The sequence below is a fragment of the Cryphonectria parasitica genome (genome assembly GCF_011745365.1).
Source record: "Cryphonectria parasitica EP155 unplaced genomic scaffold M406scaffold_9, whole genome shotgun sequence".
Taxonomy (NCBI): domain Eukaryota; kingdom Fungi; phylum Ascomycota; class Sordariomycetes; order Diaporthales; family Cryphonectriaceae; genus Cryphonectria; species Cryphonectria parasitica.
Window position 1 is genome coordinate 1384130 of NW_024468917.1, and position 24515 is coordinate 1408644.

The 24515-nt window shown below is 54.3% G+C and overlaps 4 protein-coding genes across 4 annotated transcripts; 2 read left to right on the forward strand and 2 right to left on the reverse strand.

Annotated features, from left to right (window-relative positions):
* Positions 1–6848: 6848 nt before the first annotated feature.
* Positions 6849–8782, reverse strand: M406DRAFT_268742 (WD40 repeat-like protein; the record flags this gene model as incomplete). Its single annotated transcript, XM_040917964.1, has 3 exons — positions 6849–8325; positions 8377–8558; positions 8678–8782. 3 exons carry the CDS (start codon positions 8780–8782, stop codon positions 6849–6851), a joined length of 1764 nt encoding a protein of 587 aa, XP_040771784.1.
* A 1679-nt stretch (positions 8783–10461) lies between these two features.
* On the forward strand, positions 10462–11163 carry M406DRAFT_47756 (family 32 glycosyltransferase; the record flags this gene model as incomplete). The annotated part of the gene is made up of 1 exon (XM_040924346.1): positions 10462–11163. A coding segment is annotated over one exon (702 nt), but the record flags the coding sequence as incomplete, so codon positions are not given.
* A 648-nt stretch (positions 11164–11811) lies between these two features.
* Positions 11812–12672, forward strand: M406DRAFT_334426 (DUF1766-domain-containing protein; the record flags this gene model as incomplete). The annotated part of the gene is made up of 2 exons (XM_040920937.1): positions 11812–11848; positions 11918–12672. The coding sequence occupies 2 exons, from the start codon at positions 11812–11814 to the stop codon at positions 12670–12672; spliced, it is 792 nt and encodes a 263-aa protein (XP_040771786.1).
* A 2745-nt stretch (positions 12673–15417) lies between these two features.
* M406DRAFT_334427 (uncharacterized protein) lies at positions 15418–17879 on the reverse strand (the record flags this gene model as incomplete). The annotated part of the gene is made up of 4 exons (XM_040920938.1): positions 15418–16389; positions 16468–16949; positions 17354–17648; positions 17811–17879. 4 exons carry the CDS (start codon positions 17877–17879, stop codon positions 15418–15420), a joined length of 1818 nt encoding a protein of 605 aa, XP_040771787.1.
* Between the last annotated feature and the right edge of the window lie 6636 nt (positions 17880–24515).

Below are 24515 nucleotides of genomic sequence, written 5' to 3' on the forward strand. Positions count from 1 at the left end.
GATCAGGCAAAAAGGTGTGGTTGTCTGACTCCGAGGCTGCTGACTGAGACCGCTTGCTGGCGTGGTCCGAATGCCATACGATGAATGAGTTTTGTTAAAGCGCGTCGACGTGCCACTACTGATCTGTCGTTGAAGTTCGCCTTCTGCATAGCTCGTAGTACTGCATATGTATGTAGTCGTGGTAGTATAATGTGTGTGTACGTATATGTAAGATGCTAGCGCCGCTTACGAGTGTCGATCAGGGACGCGATGATGTAGTCTCTATAGACGCAAGGGTCCTGCAGACGTCACATTTGGCACGTAGTTTCATCACTCAGGGTCTCCCCGCGCCGCCTGCGGACGAAGCTGGGACTTGACTATGTCCGATGAGCCCGTCCAAGCCTCGATGATTCAACGACTACAGATCGCAGAGGAGCCCTGTGAACTTAGATGGGGAAGCCTTGGAGACGAGCCCCTTGTTCTTGGGCATTTCATGCATGCAAGAAGCCGGTACGAGTAACGGGCCTGTGATCTTGGACGAGTCTGCACGACCGCAGGAGTAAGGAGGCATTCATCCCCCGGCGCGCACGCAACACTCCTCCATGTCGCACAAGGGGCCGGGTCGCCGACCGCCAGACACGCCAGCACCGTACAGAAGAGATGTCGGTGTCTCCGTGCAACTTTGCAGCGCACCCACCTGTCCAATGTGCCAACCCACTATCCCCTGTTGCATCGTGAAGTTGTTCAGGTATTTATGCGATTGGGCCAGAAGGGAACGGTGCCTGAGAACGGGGCGGTCCCAGAGCCGTGGGGACCTTATCTTTCCCACTGTTGTCCATTGGCTGTTGTCAGTGCTAAACGGAGTGAGACTGGAGGGCACGGAAGGATTTGGGTGGATGATGGATGGTGGCCGGGTGGACGGTCTCAAGCTCTGACATGCAGCCGAGACCTACTCTTAAAAATCACTGCATGATGGCCGCGAGACTGTTTATAGAACAAACATGACATGATGATTAGCAGCAACGAAGCCAATACACACAGAGACGTTGAGGTTGTGTGGTGTGTGGCAAAGTGAGAAATCCTCACTGTGGACATGATACTGTGTATTGGGTACGGACAACGAAGAATAGAAAGAGAAAGCCTGGGGCTTGGGCAGGAGAGGCGGCAGGGGGCTTCCCAACCTCCTGGAATGAGAGGGCCCCACTAAAACGCGACTTTTGGGCGGTGACACGCGACCTACCATTCCTCTTTAGGAAAGGGGTAAACAACGAGGCGACTACACTTCAGCATTCACGCGTCAAAGGCAGACAGGGCAACCGCCAACACGCTTCGGATTTACCACTCCGTCACTCTACACACCATAATATCACTTCTCGACCCCTTCCCTGCAAAGAAGCCGCCACCCTTTTCCTATAGTGTGGTAATCACAGATCAGAGTAGAATCCTCGACCAGTCCTTTCCCGATTTCCACTTCCTAATCCCGAGTGTTCTTTGGTCGTCTGCATCTGCGATCTCGATTCACCCGCACTTCGTCTCTGCCACGCGCCTCTTCACTTGCGGTCTTGAGCGTACCGTCGCAACCTTGCGCCTTCAACCACCATTCTGGACGATTCCTACCAGGGGGATACCGGATCGCAAACTACCCAGGCAGACCCGACACCGACTTTATCCTCGACATCCTTAAGCATTCTACGTATTTCGAAACCCTGCATCGAGCCGTGACGCAACCGCCTCCTCGACCCCTAGATCTCCAATCACCCTACGAATACAGTGGAGGACCCGACCAAAAGACAATAGATATTGTTCTTGCTATCACCGAGATGGTCTGAAGGAGAGAGACTGTTCTTCTCTCCCTACCTGCTCCACCTCATTACCTACAACCTGCTGAACGAGTCTGCAAACCTCTCCACCTGCTCCTGACTCTTACTGTTGCTGCCTTGGGCCCAATCTGTGCAAGGGCTTCATCTAGTTCTCTGGAGTTGGGCGATACTTCTGAACTCTGCGATAAATCACTACAGCTTCGCACGAGCCTTTACTTCGGTGTGCACTGAAGGAGCCAAGTTGTATGCCCATTATTTCCCCTTCTTTTGTGACCGCTTGAGACTGGAGACAGAGCTGACTGACTTCTGAAGCCGTGCTAATCATTACAACTCCATCAATAGCGAGCCTTTTCATACGGACCTGCCTGCACACAAGACCCAACCAGCCAAACCAACAAGGCCATCCGTCTGGTCATGTCTTATGGAAACAACAGCGGGGGCACCTTGACCCTCCCATCACCCAACACTGTTCATCATGTGGACGTGACAGCTGCTGTCAGATCCCTCAGGCGTTCCTTATCCAGATCTCCATCCAAGCTCAACATTGCGAGATCCTACTCTCAAAGTTCGGAAGGGACTATTTCTACACCAGGCTCACCATCTCCCTGTCGAATCATACAACGACCCATGCCACCTGCCTCTGCACCGCAACTGTCCCACCAGCATTCACAGGCAAATCTTTCCACACCTTTCCGACCTGGCGTTAAACTGTCCTTGCGCTCAGGCAAGCCCAAAGCAGCATCTGCGAAACCCCTCGGTCGCGCCACTCGTGTTTCGCCAAAAAGTCCCATCAAGCGCATCTTGAACAACACCACAGATTCTGGAAACATGCTTGGATCACTTTCGCCACCATCGTCGGATACATTGTCGGGACAAGAGAACGATATCCTTGTGGATGCTCCGCCGACACTTAGCCCGACTTCGCGCAAAAGCTACGACAGGCATCAGTCACGCCATTCCATGCATCTGGATGTGTCTGGTGGTGCCTCGAAGAATATCTTCCCACGCTTGTTCGAATCTGCAGCCGATCCGCTTCCTACAACATCAGTCAGCCCTCTGAAGCGCAGTGACGCCTTCATGAGTCCCATTGAGGGCAAGGTTGGCAGCCCCGTGCCGAAGCGACGCAGTATGCATGGGGTTACGAGCACATCGACCAGCGAGCCCAACATTTTCGATTTGACTTCTCCCGCGCCTCGAAACTTCGCGATTCACGAAGACAGAAACAAAAACGATGACGACGAGCTCGATACTGAAATCTCCTTCCCCCCCGAACCCCCAGTCTCTCCGACGCCAGCAGCCATGCCGCGGCGGCACGACTCGTTGCGAAGGTCCACTCTGCAGCAGCGCCCGGGCGACAAGTCATCATGGGGACGCCGCCAGGGGGAGAGGCACCTGGCTCAGATGGGTACGGAAGCTGCGACGCCCTTCACGAAGAGTAGGCCTCGCGTGTCGCTGGACCAGTTTGTGCAGCCTGCGCTGCCTCGAGACAGCCCATTTTCTTCGCAACCGCCGCTACCGAACCCTTCGCTGCATTTGCTGGATCGGCCGAATGCTACAAACCAGCCTCACCCGCTGTCGCGATCAGTGACGACGTCTTCCTCGAACTCTAGTCTTCCCGATGACTCCCCTACACATATTCCCGTGCTATTCGAACGGCCCAGGGCTGCTCACCCGTTCGCCAAATCCTTGCCACTGGGCGCAAGACCTCTTTTTGAGAATGGCACCAAGAATGCTGCGACTCCGGCTTACAAGAATGCGAGGCCGTTGCAGGATGCCTTCAAGTCCACTGGACTCATTTCCAAGGTGAACCGCAACCCAGAGCTGGGACAGTCCACCTTTGGTGAATCGAAGGCGATTATGCCTGACACGCCCTGCAAAAAACCAATTTACCCATCCAATACGTATCCTCCCTCCTCTGGCGGCGGCAAGGGACGACACCACCCCTTCGGATCGCCTCCGAGCCCTTTCTCCCCAGGCCGCAAGGACAGCTTCGTGCTTGGCGAACCCGAGAAAGTCTCCAGCTTGTTCAAGTCTTTCCAGCCTTCGCAAGCTCGCAGAGGCAGCATCTTCAATCCTGACTGCGATCTCGACTCCCAGAACCTGGCCGACAGTGTCGAGTTTCCGCCCACGCCGACCAAATCGGTCTTCTTCAGGAGCATTGGTAATTCCAAAACAGTCCCCGATTCGCCATTTGTGAAGACGGCTGCTGCATCTATGCCTGCCACCGTCTCTGCAGTGAGCTTTCGCGACATTCGGCATATTCCTGACCCACTCTGTAAGTCATCTTTCAGTCAACATCCGTTCAGCGCCGGTGTTGCCAAGCAGACACACCTTGAGACCGCTCAGACTGAAGCCGTTCCTCGAGGTGAACTGTCCCCGCGCACGCCAGAGCTGCTCTCCTTCCATACCAAGCCTCGCACGCCGCAGGTTGCCCGTGCGACACCCGAGCCGCTCAGACTTGGTCTGATAGGCCCTCTCGTGTCCAGTCAGAAGAGAGTGAAGTTTACTAAGACAGCCGTCGTGATCACAGCAAGCCCTCTGGGGCCATTTGACAAATTTGCCGCCAAGTCGCCCAAAACTCCGCGCGACAACAATGCTCTGATGCCTCCCGACCTCAGCTCGTTGTCGATTCCTAACAACGAGGCTTCGAATGGCGCAACATTCGGGTCTTTTCTGCCTGAGACACCAACGGCGCGACAAGGAGCTCCCTTCGGGGGATTCGCCGACCGACGCATGAGCATCACTCCTGTGAACGGCCAAGGTCTTGCCGACATGGATATGGATCTCAAGTCGCGCTTCGATCAGGTCGAAGTTGTTGGAAAGGGCGAATTTTCTCAAGTCTACAGGGTCGCAAAGATACCAGCGTCGACCGCGATCTCACAGAACGGTACACCTGGAACGCCTCCGACTCCATCACAGGCACAGGTGTTTGCTGTGAAGAAGACCCGGCTCCCCTTCTTTGGCGCCAGGGACCGCGAGGCCAAGATGCGGGAAGTCAAAATACTGAAGACGCTTCGGGGTCGTCCCCACGTGCTGCAGTATGTCGACAGCTGGGAGAAGCAATATCACCTCTACATTCAGACCGAATACTGTGAAGAAGGCAGTCTCTCGAGTTTCCTGGGTACAGTCGGCGCAGCAGGCCGTCTGGATGACTTCAGAATCTGGAAGATCTTGGTCGAGACAGGCATGGTAAGTCACTTTGAAACTCTCGCGATTATACTGTACCAGGTACTAACAGCGATTGCAGGGTCTGCAAAGCATTCACGAAGCCGGGTTCATTCATCTTGACCTCAAGCCTGCGAATGTTCTCGTCAATTACGAGGGCCAGCTAAAGATCGGAGACTTCGGTATGGCCACGCCGTGGCCTGCTGCACGAGGCATCGAAGGAGAGGGTGACCGTCGATATATCGCTCCAGAGATCCTTCAGAGCAAATATGATAAACCTGCGGATGTGTTCTCGCTTGGTCTGATCATGTTTGAGATCGCCAGCAATGTCTGGCTTCCAGACAATGGGCCTCACTGGCTTGCGCTGCGCGAGGGGAACTTCTCAGCTGTCCCAACAGGACCCCTGACGGGCAGCGAATCCGATGCCCTCGTACGAGACGTGACGGGAATGCCTATTGTGGGGGACACGGAATTGACCGCGGAAATTTCTCCTCTCGATGATGATGAGGAGGAGGTTGGCTCTGCTCCAGACGATGACCAGCCAGAGTTTTCATGCAAGTTCATGCACTCGCCGACGCACGACGCCAGCAATCTGTTTGGTGCCCCAAAGCGCAGCGAGCTCCAGCACCCACCTGCCTTTATGATTCAAGCCAGTCATGGAGGCTCGCTGGACCAGGTCGTGACATGGATGCTTGCGCCAAACCCTGCTGATCGTCCAACCATTCAGCAGTTGCTCGGAGTCGACTCTCTGCGCTGGGTCATCACTCACCGGCGTGCGGGTGCTACGGTGTTCGAGGGCAACTGGGGCCCTCAGGAAGATGGTGAGCTTGACACGGAGATGGCGGATGCCTGAAGGAATTCATTTCCGGTGTGAAATATCTTTTCCCCCTTTGAATTATCCACCTCTTGGTGGTAGCATTATGATCGACCTATCTGGATAGGGCTTCCCCCAAATTGAGGCACAATCTGGACAGCGACGATTGGGTCTCTTGATTGAATTTTTTTTTTTTTTTCCTTTTCGGGCGTTCTGGCTAGATACCCTCTTCTCCAAAGGCCGAAGTGGCTCTCGACGGCGCGGACTTTGGGGGAAGAGATTCGCAAATTGCGGAATACAGAACGCGCGTACACACAAACATATGCGACATCAACCCAATTTTACGACGACGAGTTTTACGACATTTTGTCACGACCTTCCTTTCAGCCAACTTCCGCGGCAGACGCGGTTTTTCTCTTCTTCTTTTTACCCCTTTATCCATGGGTTTTGGGCCTATCCAATCGCTACACAACTTGCATTCGATAATTCATATCCTCGTCATACTCTACATACACTGGGTCCTAGACGGTCTGCATATCTACGAGCGTTCTTGCCTGTGGTTTTCGCGGGCTTTTCGATGTATTTTGAACGCATGCAGGTATTAGGAAAGGTCACACATGTACAGTATTACGGAGAACTCGCTCAGGACTCGGCGTCTAATCTGGTGGGACTGACTACATGTGAGAAGAAGCTGTCACCGGCATTGCCTGGAGTCTTGAGCCTTGAGCCGTGGGGCTCGCGAGGCTCGGCTGGGTTGTATTAACTAGTAAAACTTTCCCAAGGTCACGGGGGCTTTTGAGGATTTTTAAGCACGGCGCTGGTGTGACAATCATGTAGCTAGATAATCTTTATGCAGCTGGTAAAGCATACTGATCGCTGATGTGTATACCGACAAGTAGATTGCTTCTCACAGTGTGTGTGTGTGTGTGTGCGGGGGGGGGGGGGGGGCGGACAAGACGGGCATACAGAACCTTCTCGACGTCCTTTGATTTTAGGGGGGGATTCCGGATGCGCGTCCAGGTCAAGGATTCTCTCTGTCCAGCAGCCAGTAGCACACTGCCGTTATACATTCACTGCAGCCCCGACACGCTCCAGATCTTGACCGAGGCGTCCCCGCCCGTGCTCGCGACCTTGGTCGACCCGGTAACCCACGCGACCCCGTTAACACCGTCCTTGTGCGCATTCAGCGCCTTGACGCGGCTGGCGGGCTTCTCCAGGCTCCAGACGTAGACGTGCGTGTCGAGGGCGCCGCTGGCGGCGTGGGTGCCGGCGTCGTTCCACGCGATGCTCATCACCCGCGCGGTGTGGGCGGACCACCGATCCGCGGCGACGCTCCAGTCGCTTGACTTGAAGGCAAAGATCTTGCCCTGCGAGTTGCCGGCGGCGAGGTACGCGCCGTCCTTGGAGAAGGCGAGGGTCGAGATGGATGCCGTGGACTTCTTGAGGATGGTGACCTCGGACAGCTTGTGGGAGGGGTCAAGGGTGTAGATGCGCACATCGTTGCCGTCACCAACAGCGACCGTGGGACCGGATGACGCGAGGGACGTCGGTGTGTAGCTTGTGCTGAGCTCGCCAACGAGCTGGTCCTTGGAATAGACGGCGATGCCCGCAGCGGTCGCGACGACGACACGGCCTTCTGATGCGCCTACGCCCTTTGGCTGTGCCTGTAGTTTGGTCGAGGCGCCTGCGAACGTCTTTGCAGACTCGTCGACGATCCGTAGTGTGTCGTCCCAGCCGACGCTGTAGGCCTGTCCAGAGATGGAGATGAATTGCGTGACCTGATTGGTGTGTGTCTGCCCGTCTACCACAGTTGCGAGGCCCTTCTCGACGTCCCAGTGGCAGATCCGGCCGTCGAAGCTGCCCGTGTATACGTCCTTGCCTTGGCCGTCCGAACCTGCCCCTATTGCCGTGATGCTCTTGTTGTGGCCCTGCACAGTCCTTGTCGGCGCTGCACTGCCCACTTCCAGGTAGTTCAGGTCGCCATCCAGGTTCAGGCTGATGATCAGCCCATCACGCGCCCAGGCCACGCCGACCTGCTGGTCGCCGACATTAACTGCCCCCTCCTGGCCCAGCTTCCACGTGTGAGTGTTCTCGCCGGAGTCGACATCCCACACCCTCACGGTCTGGTCTGCGCTGGCCGTGACGAGCCTCTTGGAGTCCTTGGCCCAGCTCACGGCGAAGATGCTGCCTGTGTGCACACCCTCTCCGATGTTCTTTGTAGGCTCGCCCGTCTTGCCGTCGTAGAGCTGGATCCTCCTGTCGGCGCCGACGGTGGCAAGGGTCGACCCGTCGGGGCTGAAGGCGGTACCGAAGACGAAGCCTTTGTGCAGGTTGGCCTTGCCGGCGAACTTGAAGGGGGCGCCGTGCAGGAAGCACATACTCCCATCGTCGCTGACGGTGGCGGCGCGGAAGGGCCTCTGTTGGCGTAGGGAGACGGCATTGACAGGCTTGCTGTGGCCCGTGACCTCGCCGACGCTGTTGCCACTGTCGGCGGTAATGCAATGGCCGAAGCGCTCACGGCCGTCGCCAACGGCAATGATGCGCTGGCTGTCGCCATCCCAGGCGATGTCGTTGATGCGGCCCGAGATGATATGGTACTCGCCCTTGGTATTGACGGCCTCGACAGCATCCCAGACGCGGACGGTGCCTGAAACGTCGCCCGATGCGACGTAGAAGCCTGAGGGAGAGAAGCGGGCAATGGAGGTGGCAGCGGTGTGGCCTGTGTACTGCTTGCAGGAGGAGGGGTCGTCGATGGATCGGAGGAAGATGGACTTGCCGGACTGAACGATCAAAGACAATTGAACCAGCGTCAGTCTCTCTCTCTCTCTGTGTGTGTGTATGTTTCCTGTTCTGTCTCTCTCTCTCTCTCTCTTTCTTCTCATGTGGTGATATAGCTTACGGCGTAGGCTATACGCTCTCCTTTGGCGTCGACGGAGAGCTGCGTGGGCTGGCCCCTCGACGTGACGGGGGCCGCAGCGAGGATCTTGTCGACGGTGATGGACATGTTCTGCTTTTCGACTGGATCGAGAGGGAGGTTCAGGCAGACAGGTAGTGTCTGGTGATGTAGAATGTGGACGACAACGAGGCTGGCTTGCTTGCCCGTGAATGTAGAAGCATGAACTGAGAATGTACTGGTTGAACTGCCATGTACACCAAGTGTATGCCTGTCTGGACAGCTGCACCGCAATCGTGGAGGGGCTCGAAGGGCCCCTAACACGCCTGCCTAGGCCCTCCACCCCACCTGCCTCTGCTGTGTTGGTGGTGGGGCAACCAACAGGGGACGACTGACGTAGCCGCCTGTGGGGTGGAAGGTACATAGTATTAGTTTCCCCTGAAGGTTGACAGACACTACCATACTAAGTACTTAGTTTCCCTTCCCATGCTTCTCAACCTCCGTGAGGGGATCTTGGCAGCATGTTGGCCGGATTTCCTTCCTTACTACCTCACGTCTTATGCCTGTTAAGTTTTCAGGCCAAAAATGCCCTCTCAGAAAACTTGTAAGATAATTCAGAGGCTAGGAACAACATTGCATGTCAAGGTACTTTTTCAGTGAAGAGAGGTTTGAGGTCTCGGTTCGGGCCAAAATCGCAGCAGTGAAACCCAACCAGGTGGTTGGATTTCCTCCTCCGGCTTCCAGGTGTTGATCTTGTCTCATCGGACATGGAAGACCAACAAGATCCTGCAGCTCAATCAATATCTGACTTGTCGTCAATGAGTGTTATTTATATCCCCCCGTCCATATGGCCGCCTTGACACGGCTCATCTCACCCGAAGGATCTCTACCCGGGCCGCGACCGCCTGAACCATTCGTGAGGCCCTCTCTCGCCTCACAAGCACATCATCATGTATAATTATATCTTTACTGGACCAGGCCTTAGTCCCCGCACAATAGAACAAGCACTGTCCTTTCAAGATGCGTCTGGCCAATGTTCATGGCCCTCTCGAGCGACCATGAAGCCGTACACACCAACACGACCGCCGTTGGCACCTTCAGGTCGACCTGAGACACAGCACACAATGCTGAACGACTCTTATATACCGAGTGCGATCCTGTGAGATGTGCACCGACCTTGATTTCTAAGTAGTCTCCAAGAATTCGAGTAAAGGACGTCGCTCTGCTTTTTGTGGCGACAGTTGACCAAAACTCATGAGAATTGCGCAAAGCCTTTTGATTTTTCACGGTTTTTTTTTCGCGATCTGATCAGAATGGCTGGCTCTTCTTCTACTATTCTATTTGGCGACAAAGACTACGTCGATGTTAGTATCCCTAACACGCCTACAAGTCACGATGGTAAGTGAATGGTGGCGGTAAATCACTGAGTTTAACTCTGATCCTCAGCTCTTCCTCCCAGATCAAGAGATGCTCACAGATATTGTGCAGGCTTACTCAAACAGCGTCGAAAAGCCCCGTCATGGTTTTCTCGCCTGGCGCCGCGCAGTCCAAGCGCCTTGCGTCTCAGCCTTGTCACCTACGGCCTCGTCGTCGTTCTGATCGTATATCTCACACTATTGGGCGTCCCGAGCTGGTCAAACTCGCAACTAGCATCGGATTCCAAGGACCACCACCAGGTTGGCACCGCTTCCACAGGCTTCACCCTGCCCCAGGCCCTCCCGCACATCCCCTCCAAGATCTGGCAGATCTACCTCGCCTACAGGCCCGGCGTTGTCCACTCGAAAGTTGTAGCCAGCTTTGCCGCCAAGAGCCCCTCCCACACCTACTCGATCCTCGACAAGCAGGGCGCCGTTGCTCTCGTCGACCACGTGGCCGCCACCTATCCGGGCTACGCCAACATCCGCCAGCTCTTCGACGCTATCCCGCGCACCGTCATCCGCGCCGACTTCCTCCGCTTCCTGCTCCTCGCCGTCGAGGGCGGCGTGTATTCCGACTCGGACACGCTCATGGTCCGCCCGCTGGCCGACTGGGTGCCCGATGGACTCAAGGACCGCACTAGGCTCATTGTCGGCATCGAGGCCGATGCAGGGCGCCACAGCATGCTCATCAAGGGCACCTCACACCGCGTGCAGTTCTGCCAATGGACTCTCGCGGGCGCACCGGGGCACCCTGCGCTCTGGGCCATGGTGGATCGTGTGCTGGAGCGGACCGCGGCGGTCAAGACGTTCTCGGACGCCGAGGTTTTGGACCTGGGTGGGCCAGCCGGATGGACCGAGGTCGTCTTCGAGCACCTGCGTAAAGAGACCGGCACGGTGGTGACCTGGGAGAACATGACGGGCATGAGGGAGCCGCGGCTGTTTGGGGACACCCTAGTGCTACCTATCGATGGATTTGCTACAGGCGTGCCGCACTCTGGGTCGAGTCAGGATTGGACGGACATGACGATGGTGCAGCATATGTTTTTCGGAGGCTGGAAGGACAGTGGCATGTAGGGGGTGCGAAGCTACATGTATGACGCCTTAGATCACTGTGTAACAAGAGAGCAACTCCATACAAGTACCGCTCTCAGTGCCCAGAAGGCCCTACTCAACCTACCTCTTCCTCTGCACAGTGACACAGATGCCGTGCGTTGTGAGAACGCATCGCTGACTGGTCTTGACCCAGTGATAAGTTGCAGGCCTCGTGATGACTAGTTGAAAATTGTGTCAAGAATCTGAAGTGGTGAGTGTATGATTGTCAGATCACTCATAATATATTCTGCATAGCGTCACAGACAAACTATTCGCCAGTCTTTATAAGATATAAGATCAAATGCTCTCGGGCCTTGAGGAACAATTTCATCCCTCTTCTCAATTCCAACTCGATAATAGTTACATCTCGATTTGCCAGTACTCCAGTCAACTATTATTCAGAAGATGAAAAAGATGCCCACAGCGCTCGAAAAGACATCCAGCTCGAGACAAGCACTGATCCACAACGCAATCCTCCGAATACACATAGGTGATAACCTGCCCTCCTTTCATGCTCTCAGGGCCGTACTACTTGAGTATTCAGATCCGAATTTTTGGGTTCCAACCCAACAGCTTTTCGTTTCAACGCTCGTCATTCCCAGGCACAATGGCGTCCTTCATCTTACAGCAATGACTATGAATATGATGACGACGGATCCGAGCCCCAGTAGTGATAATACAACACAAAGTGACAGGCTCCCATCCAGACATGATCCCACCTTGCAGCCTTCCACAGGATGTGACTCTGACCACAAACCCCATAGAACGCCAGACCCGCCAGACGAGATCCCTCCACCACCCGACGACCAGTCTTCCTTTCGCTCTTTCCACCCCTACGGACAACCAAAATCCACCCGCGCAATCAACGAGGCCATCAAATCCGAGCTACTCAAGGCGTATTCCGCCGCCAGCGCAGGCTTCATCTACGGCTTCGTGCATCCCAGCAGCGTCCTCATTAGGCTAGGCACAGGCCCTCTCCGCAAGGTAGGTCTCGTAAAGATAGGCCGCTCCGCCAACGTCGAGCGCCGGATGAAGCAGTGGGCGGCGCAGTGCAGGTACGCGCCGAGCCTGGTGTTCGCCCACGCCATGGCCCAGCAGCACCAGCGGATCGAGCGCGTCGTCCACCACCAGCTGCACAACGCCCGCCTGCGGGAGCACCTGGGCTGTTCGGGGTGCGGCGTCCGCCATGTCGAGTGGTTCCGGGTGGACGCTGCGCATGCCGAGGCCTTGGTGCGCATGTGGCAGGGCTTTGTGCGGCTGGAACCGTATGACGAGGTTGGGCATCTGCTGCCGACTTGGCTTGCGCGCCTTGGACAGGTTGACCTTGGTGATCCTGACTGCTGGGTCTTGTTTGCGCAGGGCTCATCGTCACCGCCGTCGGTAGGTTTGACTAGCAGTTCCGTTCGGGATTCGGAGGACAGCTCTGATGGATGTCTTGCGCCTGAGGCTGGTGGATCATCGAGTGATGGGCATACCTCAGAGGACGGCTAGCTGGTCATTAAGATGAGTGCTTTCCAAACAGCTTACATGATAAGTCAATGTAATTACTTTTCCTCCTTGCTTTGAAGGGTCTCGACTTCTATTCTCGGGGTCACTTGTGTCCCAAGTCTTCTTTTCTTTTTCTCCATAACGCAGTATTATTCATGCTTATTCCTAAAAAGCAGATTGTCGACGCACACAAAAAATGAGATCAAAAGACATAGATGGCCATCAATTGATTACAGAAATTGATACCTCAATGACTAATTTCCCCCCTTTAAGGGCTGTGGAACGTAACAACATCTTTACAATTCCAGTCCAATGATTAGAGCCTTGTACCGAGACAGCTGATACCTTACAAAACAGTGCAAATTGTAGCCAGACTTCACACGCTATCTAATCATGATAGAAGCAAATCATGTATACCAGTATAAGGACAATAGTCTGGGTCATTATATCTGCAGTTGGGAGGTGCATCTTGCTGAATTGGCTATACAAGTATTACATTTTTCCAGGTGCTGGCTGTGAACCGCTATGCTAGATATTCATAATAGCACATGACTGAGAGGCCTTCTGCCCTAAGTACTTAAGTATACATGTATTTATCCCGACGTTGCATCATAAAGTTGCAAGGCACCGTATGACACCAAAGCAACTCCAACATGCGCCCCCAATCACGGGGTACGTTGTGCCCATGATCCGCTGCAGCTACACACGAGGGAGAGTCGGAGGAGGGAGGAATTTCAATCTCAACAAGCCCCCCTGAGCCGAACTAGATTTATGTACGAGACTTCAAGCCACGCACCACGCGAGAGGGTGGGAATCTCCCCCTTCGCCTTGTCATACTATGTTACAAACTAACGTGTGCAATTGCTAAGCAGGCAGGATACGTCAGCAGGCTTCCTTTCGATTCAAAAATGTTTCTTCTTTCTCATCCACTTACGGAACATGCCCATGCCGGAGAAATACCATCGGGAAGCTTCTCGTCTCACGTCTTGCACTGCCCACCGCCTGGAACGTATCTAGGCGCAGGGGGAGGGGGACTAGAAGAAGGGAGAGGAAAATAACACAGGATGCGATCTCATCGAGCGCCTTCGTTTCGATCCCATGGTTCGACAACGTCATCCCAAGAAGAGGTCGATGAGGGGTGGCGTTCCAAGGGTCCCTTTCTTACGTTTCTACATGCATGCGGATTTGTTTCTCACTCTCTCACACGCAAGGGAACATCAACCGCAGAAGCGGGGTCAGACAAGAAATTCCCGTCACAAGTTAGTAGAAAAGCCCCCCATGGAAACATCTATGCACATGAACCAACTCATCGTGCAACGGGGGTGGCTTGACTTGTCCTTTGTTGAGGTTCTGCTCGGGAGCACAGGGCCCTTACCTGTCGGAAGAATGGTTCATGCGCAGGCAGTATGCAGTTCGCAGTATTTGCAGCTGGGATGTGCATGTATAGTGCAAACTTCCCAACGGGGTGGGAGGAGGAGGAGGGGGTCGCACCTGAAACGCCCGCTACCAAACATGCACCCTTGCGTAATTGAGGCTTTTTGTTTGGTGGCTGGGCAATGTCCTGCGTCGAGTAGGGGATTTTTCTTTTGGAACAAAATTCTGGAAGAGAAAGAAGCAAGTGAAAAAAAAGCCTCGTCATCATTGTAAGTACTTTGGGTATCCCAACGGGATAACAAACACTCCCCTGTTTTGCCACATGTTCGCCTGATGTTGGTTTAAAACATAGCCATGTGGGTTGTGGTTATTCATGGAGGTTTTTTTTCCCCCTCAGAGCCGCATGTGGAAAAGGAGAACCCCCTGCCTACCCTTCGATACTCGCCTGGCCTCAACGGCTGCGGACGGTTATGCGGCAGATCGGCGGGCTATATGAGACGGTAGCATGGGTGGATCGAGGAGTTGGGATGGTACAGGACTCCGGAAGTCGGGCGTCATCTACACAGAGCACTAACTAGCATGGGATACAGGTGAGCAAGGACGCATGGAGAGAGTTGGACGCACTTCTCACCAAGGGCTCTTGACAACAGCATTGTATGAATGTAAATATTTTTTTTGGGGTATTGAAGTTGTCCCATGAAGGGTCACACTATCTAGATAGGGTCGCATGACAAACTGCTTAATTCCCAAAGCGACAAGGGCTCATAAGGTGGTCGTTGATGATGAGCTAAGTAGCTCTTTTCCTCTTTTTTTATTTCTTTTCCTTTCCCCCTGAATGAGACCCCTTGAAATGGTGGTCCATCCAAAACATGAATTTCTTTTTTTTTTTTTCAATTGTGACTTTTTTGGGGGAAGACAAGAGAGGATGGAAGAAGTCCAACAAAAATGAGAGCCGAAAGAACATTCCCGTAATTTGAAAGAACATAATAGTGGTACAGTAATCAAGTCACAGCATAACAAGGTGTGCCATGTAAGGAGGGAGGAAAGAGAAAACAAGATAGGAGGTTAGGAGGGAAAGTTGAAAATGATCGAGTATCTAGTACAAGAATCTAATGACTGCCGGCCGTTGCTCGTAGAACGTTGACGTTCGTTCAAGGATGGTCAAGAAGGGTATCATGTGAAGATGAATGATTTTCCCGCACTGATTACATATGCAAGTCGGCCGTGATCATCATGAGTGAGACAAAAGCAAAAGAAAAGGAAGGGGAAAGAGAAGAAAGAAAGAAAAAGATGCCACGGAAAGAGAAAGAAGGCAAGTGAATACTCAATAAGAAAAAGGTGGGAAGAGAAATAATAGAGAGAGAGGCAATTCGCCTAATGAACGGTGGCCGTCTTGGGATCGAAGACGGCAGAAGGAAGAATGAAGTGCGAGGGGTCTTCCTGTTTGGTTTCGGTAACGGTGGTGGGGACAGTACGTGGCGAGACAGAGGTAGGCAGTTCCTTGGCGCTGGCGGGACCCGCAACAGTGCTGTTGCCGCTGAATGTAAAAGGCTTGCCACCTCGAAATGCCTCGTGGCTCTGGGCACGGTGAAGCTGCTTGCGCTCCTGCGTGGTGAGACTGGCGAGCTCATTCTGTCGGGCGGCGGCGGCAGCGGCAGCGTCCTTCTCGCGGAGCGCAGCATTTGCCTCGGTAGCCTTGCTCATGCTCGTGATCTGCTGCTCGACGTCGGCGAGGAGTGCGGCGACCTCGTCTCCGGCATAGATGCGGATGCTCTCCACCTCGCTGCGGCGGATGCCAGCGGTGGCGGGCTCGTCCGCCGCCTGGTCGATGCCCAGACCCACGGTCGGGGCAGACGCAGCCTCCTCCTCGACAAGAGGTTGCTCTACGATGGTCGAGGGTACCTGCGCCACGACGCGGCACGGGGACGGCGAGGAAGCCCCGGCCCGAGGGGTGAAGGCGACCTTGGTGGGTGATCGTGGAGGTGTGGAGGGATCAGCAGGAGCCGTCGGGGACTTCATGTCTAGCGTAAATGGAGAACGACCGGCACCGGCAAGAGCTCCATGGATAGGAATGGTCACGGCGGCGGCGACGTGTTCCAGCAGCTTCTGGCGGACCCGAGTGCGGCGGTTCTCGGCCTGCTCAAGCTTGCTGACCCAGTCGTCGATGGATGCGTCCAGCTCGGCGAGAGCCTCCTCTTGCTTGAGCAGAGACTCCTGGCTGAACTTGACGGTGCGTGGGGACCGGAGGTATTGGCAGATCCGGGAGTGGAGATTACGCCTCCCAGCCCTCAGCGAGTGGTAGGTACGGCGCAGGTACTCACATCGCTCATCCAGGCTCCTCAGTTCCTGCACACACAAACACAGTCGAGTTAGTATGGGAGGACCACTTTAGCTATTGAGTGTCGACGGGGTTCTGCGACTTACCCTGGAGAGACTGTCTACATCGCTCTTCCTCAGCATCTCAAACCTCTCAGCCTGTTGCAGGGCTTGTCTGTTCAGGGCAGTCGTCTCGGATGCGTCCAACATTTGCATCGCATCAGGTACCTTCCACCCTTTAGGCAGCCGCTCAAAGGCAAGACGCTCCGCACTCTTGCTCTTCTTGGAGCTACCCCCCCTGGGCCCATTTTCGCTCTTCTTCTTGGGACGGCCGCGGTCCATGATACTCCCGGTTACGCTGGCACTGTCGGACATATTCCGTCGGTGGTTTGCGGCGCTGGCGCTTCGAGGCTCGACGGCTGACAAGGGGACAGCGTCGCTGTTGATAGTATCTGTCGCTTGTTCTTTGGCCGTTTCGGACAAAGTGTTTGTTGTTATGGGCTTGGAAGGCTTTGGAGATCGCCGAGGGTCGTGGGTGGCTGACACTGGTGTCGGCAGCGTTGTGGGGGTCGTCGTTGAGTACCATGTACCTGCAGAGGAGGGAGTTCCAGCTGTCTGTGAGGCCGAGACGGGCGTGTAAGATCTAGGAGAGTCATCTGGCTTGGTTGTCCTTGTGCTAGACTCGGTGCTGGCGCTGCCTTTTCGAAGACGGCTCGACGAGATCTGTCTCTTCAGAGTTGAGAGAGCTGACGTCTGTCCGGGAATCATGAGCGGTGGAAGGTCCTTGGGCGATGACGGTGGGCGAGGCGTAGAGGAGCTAGTGACTTCTTTCTTGTTGTCGCCAGTAGTCTGATAGCCAATATGGTGCTGCTTCCAGCCATGACCTGGCGCACTGATGGAGCGTTCATGGTGAGTCGGTCGTCCTGGCAGTGTGGCTAGAGGACGATGTCAGCTGGCTCGGACATGCCTCTTCAGGTCTGTTCGCACGACTTACGGGAGTCCATAGAGGACTCGTGAACTGTGGTCATAGGCCCGAGCTCTGGGACGCTGACCTTGCGCCGGCGGAGGGGAAGGTTGTGCTCCCTGATCCTGAGTCTTAGGTTGCCAGTGCCGAATTTGCTTTCTGACCCGTCTGTGCCCTGTCCCATGGCCAAGGCAAAGGCCTGTTCAGGGTCCAGGCTTTGCACTGGCGAGGCCGCAACCTGCTTTTCCCTTGGGAAAAGCTGATACTTCCTACTATCTGACTGGGCCATTCTCCAGACCCACGGCTTCGAGGCCTGCTGTTCGATCTGGTGGGACAAGATATATATGTATTTGGTAAGATTCAGGTTGGTCCAGCAACACAATCTTTGTGATTATGTATTGTGAAAGGAGAAGAACTGCCAGAGTTGAAGGAGGGGGGTCCAGTTACATACCTCGCTCGAAGGGGGAAGAGGTGAAAGAGGCCGTACTATATAGCTCGAGATGCTCAAACGGTCACTCTCGGGTACAGGTTGTATGCAACTTGCTATGTGAGCCATGGTGAGCTGGGGTTGTCACACCCGGATGACAGGGGTGCGAGAGCTATCCAGAATCTGATGCGACGGGTCCCTGCTCCGCCAGCAGACACCGATGGAGAGGATCCGACGATTAGGAGATTGAGTGTAGTGTAACAGAATCGCAGGGCTTGGGTGCGAACACACGCATGGATCCCCAGCAGCGTTGCCCAAACAATCAAGACAGGGGAGGTTGCATGAAGAGCAAGGCCTCGTTGTTTGCTCTGCTCTCGAAAGGGGAGGCCGCCACCGTGATATGATGTGTGAGGGTGCGTATGGCTGGGAGGCGAGTGAAGAAGGGTGGAATCCGGGAGCTCATGCGGATCCCATCATCAGACGGCTGCTGATGCTTTTATGATTTGTTCCCAAGCCTCTTTTCTTTCTCTCTGTGCTCTGTCGAGTCGCACAAGCACCCAGCGTCGTATGGTAAATTGCAACCATATTTGGGGTGGGAAGGGAAGGGGGAGTCAACCGCCTCAGTAGTCTCTCCTCCTTTTCGAGCGACCTTCCCTCGTCTAGGAAGGTCTGCCAGCCTCCCGCAGGGACTTGGACCTCACTGACCTCGAGGGTCAAGGACCAGCTGCGAGGTCCGTGGCCGTGCACAACACAGCGTGCAGGGCCAGAGCCAGAGAACCCCGCAGCCTTGTGTGCATCCGTCCGGGGACGAGTCCGCGGTGCAGGGCAAGATATCACAGTGCAGGTCGCCCTAGTCGTAATTGTAGCCACAGAGACGGAGTTTGTGGCGGAATAAGGACTAGTCGTGCAGTTGAGGTACATGAGACAAGCAATAGGAGGATGGAGATCTCGCTGGATATAGCAGAGTGAAACAGTCTAACACCCACACCCTGGTGCTGCCTGCGTGCGCTAATGCGGGACCTCTGGTGGTGGAGGAGGCCCCCACCAAAGAAGATGAGGGTCTCGTTTCCAAACTGGGAATGCCTGACATCAGACTTTGTAAGTACCCAAGTAGTAAGCCCTCGACGCCACAGCTCTGTTTAGTGCCAAAATCAATGCCAGGACGAGTATCGCAGGCATGACCCCTTCCAGGAGCCATCTAGAGTTCCGGGTGTTGATGAGGAGAAGTTGTCAGAGCCCATGAGGCGTCGCGGCTCATGAGTGACACAACGAGATTGGCCAGCTCGCTCGCTACATTGCGGAGGTGGTTCGGTGATTGAACCGTAGTACCATGAGCACTATACCTTATTTTCAAAGCAGTATACTATAGTTCATATAGTATATACCATAGCATACCATGAGTACATTGTGTAGTACTCCATGGTCAAGAACGGACATTAGAGCATGGCTGCCCCACAATTCATGAATTCGAGGGATGGCGCCAGTTAGTGGTAGAATCCACTCGTTCTTTTCAGCCGACCCATCTTGCAAAAAGCGGACCAGCGACGGCAGGGTCCCGAGCAACGACACTGCTTTGTGTATCATGCTTTGAAGCATAGTGCTGCTGCTGCTGTGTCAATCCTCGATAAGCTTCCTTGGCGACCTCGTAGGGCCCTGTCAGTCGTATCTTGTTTTAAGGTTAGGAGAACATCCACCGACGCCTGTGTACCATGGGTAGTCTTGGGATATTCAGGAGGTCCACAGGGATCGTCTACCTGTCGACGACCACAACCCTCATGACTTCCCGTCGGCGCCATCTTGCGGCAGCCTATCTTGACTTCGATCTGTCAACTGCTGCTCCTTGAAGATCTTTCGCGAGCATAAGTATGCTTATCTCGCGTGATTCCTCCAGAAAGCCGCTCTGCGAGCTTTGCGTGTTTTTTCTCTCTTCTTGTCATGCATTTACAGAATGAAGTCGAGGGCACACATCTTGGCTGTCTCACACCTCGTATTCCAGTCATGGCTTTTTTTTGAGACAGCTTCCTTCGATCGAAAGCCCGTCACAGGATCAGGAAGATCATCCACAAAGGGGGTCCAGGTCTAGGTGTTGCTTCGCACTACCAGCAGTTAGTTGGGCCATCCGAGGCAGTGACAAGAAGGCCATCTTGCGCAAGGCCCAGTAGCCAGACGCCAGAGCGCATTCTAGCGTGCTCTAGCCCCATGTATTCTTCATCACATCAAGGTCCTCAGTGGGTGATGTGAACCTAGCCGTCGTGGGCTCATTCTTCGTCCGAGATTTTCCGTCTCTCGACATGCGGCCGGTTTCTCGGATATGTGGGTGGCACAACGTATCGAGCTGGACGAGGCAGATGCCACTTGTTTGAGGCTCCAGGCAGCCTGCTCAGCTTACTCGATCCTCCGCATTGCCTGCATCTTCCCAAGAGACGTGATGGCGAGACAGAGTTAAAGAGAACAGCGTCCATGGCAGAAGGACTGAGTCATGCCTGTGTAATAGGTTGATTTGAGATTGATGTCGCGGGGGTTCTTCCACCGAGGCCGGCTACAACGCTGGAAGCCCGAGAGGACATAGAAGTTCGAAGGCATAGGTGTTTTCGATTGGTAAGTTACAGAAGAGATACTGGAATCCCTGGCGCAAAGTTGCTGTAGGAGATAACAGGTGATCCATCTGCCGGTAGTGGTGAAGCGAGGACCCGCGTATGCTATCAAATTTTCGTTGCTCGGCAAATCCTCAATTGTGGAAGTCGATGCTGACTCCCACCCACGGGGCTCCCCAAGCCTTGGTTTCACTTGAGTTGGATTTGTCAGGTTGTTGGTAGGCAGCTCGTGCTTCAATAATTTCCAAATCATCTTCTGGCTCTTCGAATTCGTGACAGTATCGCTGTACCTTGTGGTCAGGACGGAAATCGACCGAGAGTTACTGTCGTGTGTCGGGCGAACTGCTGCCTGCGCGTTGCCTTTTTGTGCAAAGGAACAGCCCATCAGCATCAGCGTGAGGTGGGACGAGTGCAGCAGCTCGGACTGCCAAGTTCGTATATTGTCACAATGTCTGTCACGATCATGCCAGTGTGGCTGGCTGAGTGGAGGCGTCTTGAGTAATGCCAAATGATCTGCAGCACAGACGCAAGGGTTTTGGGGGGAAACGTGGGAAAACAACCCGAGATCGGCAGGACTAAACGAGTTGGGTACTATATAGCGCCTTCTAGTCGGATTTTTGGGACCCTAACCCTTAAGAGTTTGTGAACGGCTGGTCTGTGCGCTCGGGGGTTCGGTAGCAAGGGCCCTCGACACCTTCACTTTCCCAACCATATCAGGATCCAGAACTTTGCAATTCATCATTCATCAATTTTTTCACAATTTGCAATCGGCATTCAAACGGATTAGCCCTCCCCAGCATAAGAGTCTGGAAGCGACAAATAGGGTTCTCCAAGCTACCATGCTACAGGGGGGATCAAAGATGCGCACAGGTGATCAACAACATGCGAGATAGAAGCCCGCTGCAGGGGGCAGCGCGATATCCGTTCGAAACCGTCGCCAGATTCATGACATGTCCCCCCCCCCCCCCCAGCTGCGCTTTGAATATTTTGTGTGTATTCTAAATATCGGTGCACGGCACTCTAGTGTGGTACCGAATGTGATGTTGCTGCTACCACTGCGGAAAGAACCATCACACGCCCTCTGCACCCACGGAGGCATTGCTGCAACGTCGAGATGCAACTGCGGCGGATCCAGTCACTTTGGGCATGGTTGGCCTCAAGATCGGCAATCGTCCTGCAGCATGTGGGCGATTAAACATGCAAAGTGCGACAATGACTGAACGTGCACCTACTACTTATGTACGTAGGTGCATTTTCTGCCAGCTCTCATCCCTTCCTCTTAGCCCTCGCACGCTGATGGCGGTGCCATTTGCCCGGCAGTAGTGTTCTGGTCTTCATCCAGACCTCGCATTGCGTGCCTGTGAGAAACAACAATTGGAAGTCTGGCACACCGACCTCAACCTTGACGAGCAAAAGAAACAGTCGTGCTTGACTTGGACTGCAAAAGCTAGGTACTGTCTGCATTGTTTCAACTAAATTCTCCGTACCCTGCCTCTGCGTGGCCAACAGAATTGTCCGGCTATCACCCCACAAACTCATCTTCGCCCCTCCATGGTGTGGACTGACCTAACTCCATACATAGTGCCCTCCCCCTCAAAAAAAAAAAAAGTCCGACCGAGTTGGCTGACATCTTGCCCATATTTCAGAACAAGAACCAAGCCTTTTGCCCAGGACACCGCGCGCTACAAGACGTCTTGTCATCTGCTTGTCTGACACTGGACTACACATAACTTTGTTACTGGCTTGACTTGTTCCGACCAGCCTGCCCATGTCGACCTAAGGAATGACGATTTCTCGTACCGCACTTGTCAGCATAACCCTGGGCGTCTTTTAGTTAGGTAAGCTGTGCAGGGGACAGGGCAGGGGCCAGGGTTACCCAGCTTCATACTTTGGGACAGGGTCGACCTAGCAGTGCCTGGTTCACCACGAGCCTCCTGTGGCTTGCTCTCATGCGTCACGATACCACCTGTATTCGGCTGGTTGCCCCGAAGTGGCTGCGGTTCGTTCAGGGGACACATTCAAGTCTATGTGAGTCCAGACCCAACTGCGCAGTGGTTTCTTCGCCTTGGGGAGTGATGGGACGATCCTGTTGCCTCTAACCTGGTGCCGGCATCCCAACCATGAGCAAAGGACGGTCATCTCCACCGGACACAGGGCAAGTATGCACACGCATCTGCCGATAGGTAGGGTAAGACACCTGAGCCACAGTTCCCCATGGCCTCGACTCCTCGCTGCAATACGCTGCGCGGCCACCTCCCACAGCAGCCCTTTCTCAATAGACTGCGGGGTGTAGACCCTAAGATGTTTCAGCATCAGTAGCCAGAGCCGGTGAGTCGTCCGAGTCGTCCGGACCTGGGACGGGGGATATCATGCGAATGTCGCCCCTTATCGACCATCACAGGCTAAGGAACCATGCGTCGTGCCTCCCGAAGCCGAAGCCACCATTGGGTACTTGGCTGGGAGCGGGGAAGACATTGTGCAAGTCTTCCTGCCACCCTTGCACTCATTTGTTTGACAGATGGGCCTGGCTACTGTCGTGCCACCTCGCCTCGCTCGCCCACGGGACGAGAGTCCAGCATGCAAGTCACACACACGCACGCACACTCTCTCACACACTCTCTCTTACTCTGTCTAACTCTGTCTCTGTCTTCCTTCCGCACCAGAACATACATCAGGCTACTTAGGACGATGATCCAACCTGCAGCGTACTATGGTCAATTGCCAACAGAATCAGCAGCATCACCACCAACAGCACTCTCCATCCGATCATCTGGCCCACGGTGGAGCTTTCAAGAGATACCAGCCACGTTTGTTTGGCGTCTCACGTAGTGATCGTCCAGGCGGATGTACCTTCCTCGCACTCAACACCTGTTCCGCTACTAGTATATAGCACTATCATAGAATGTCCAGCTGAGCCCAATGTACTATTCTCTTACTTAGTACTACATAGTAAAGTATAGTACTATGGAGGTAGCAGCATGGCTACATACAACTGTTACTATATCCGCTGTATTCAAGCGACTCGTGGGAGGGCCGCGGCGCGAGTAGGGCCCCCAGGCCTTGGAGTCCTTGTTGTTGCCCCCCCCCTCCTCCGCCGGAGGGAAACCTCAAGGCTAGAACGACAACGATCTGGAAATAAAGTTCATCAAGGGCCCCCCCGGTCTCGGCAAGTTTTAGCCTCGACACAGGAACGTGGAACTGTCCATCAAAGTGTCAGAACCACCCCTGCCAATTACATCAATAGCCCTCTCGCCAAACACTCCAGCCGTTGAGGGGAAGACAGGGGAGTGGATGAATGTCTTCCCACCCCTTCTGCTCTCTCTACCTGCGACATGACCACGATGCAAGAGGTCCCCGCAGCCTGTTTTTTGTGGACAATGGTCTCGCACGCTGCATACTGGCAGGGAATACCGGACTACAAACAAACCACCCCAGGAGTAAAAAAAGGAAAGAATAAAGGACCACCCCCATAACAGCTCTTATCAGTCGGAGAGATACTATAGCACATGGTATCCAGATGAGTGACCTCAGACAGGTTCCGCAGCGCAAGGGTATTCACCCACAGCTGCAGTGTTGAATCATACTATCGTCGTACATGCGTCTTGTGCAGTCTTGACGGGAAAGAATGTGGTTGATCGTTGTACGATGATCTTCAGCACAACAGAACCCTTTGAGGTGCCGTACTCCCGTATCTTATCCGTCCCGCTTGCTTTATCTCTCTCTCACTCTCTCTCACTCTCTCTCTCCTTCCTTCTCTCTCTCGGAGGAAAACATTCCCTGCGCAACGGTTTCAGCAAAAATCGGCGCGGGGTTGCAGAACATGCATGACTTTGGACCACGGTAGCAGGTGGTGTGGTGATGGTGTGAACGCACCCTGCAACCAAAGGCGCAGAAGCGGCCGGGTGTTCCCCAATACCTTTGGAGGCGTTCTTCTCTAGCAAACAAGCAAAGAAAAGGCCCTTGCGAGGATGCGGTGTGACGCCAAGCTTTTCCTTTGCTCCTTAACCATAAAAACAACAACAAAAAACAAGGGCAGCATCCCATCCCGCCCATAAATTGCGTCGTTGCCGTCCCTGCTGGGGTCGCAAAAAGAGTGCAAGCCTGTCTCCAAACCAAAGAAAAGGCCCCCTCGTAATTTGGTACCAGCCTGGGCCTCTTTCGTCCTAGTCGC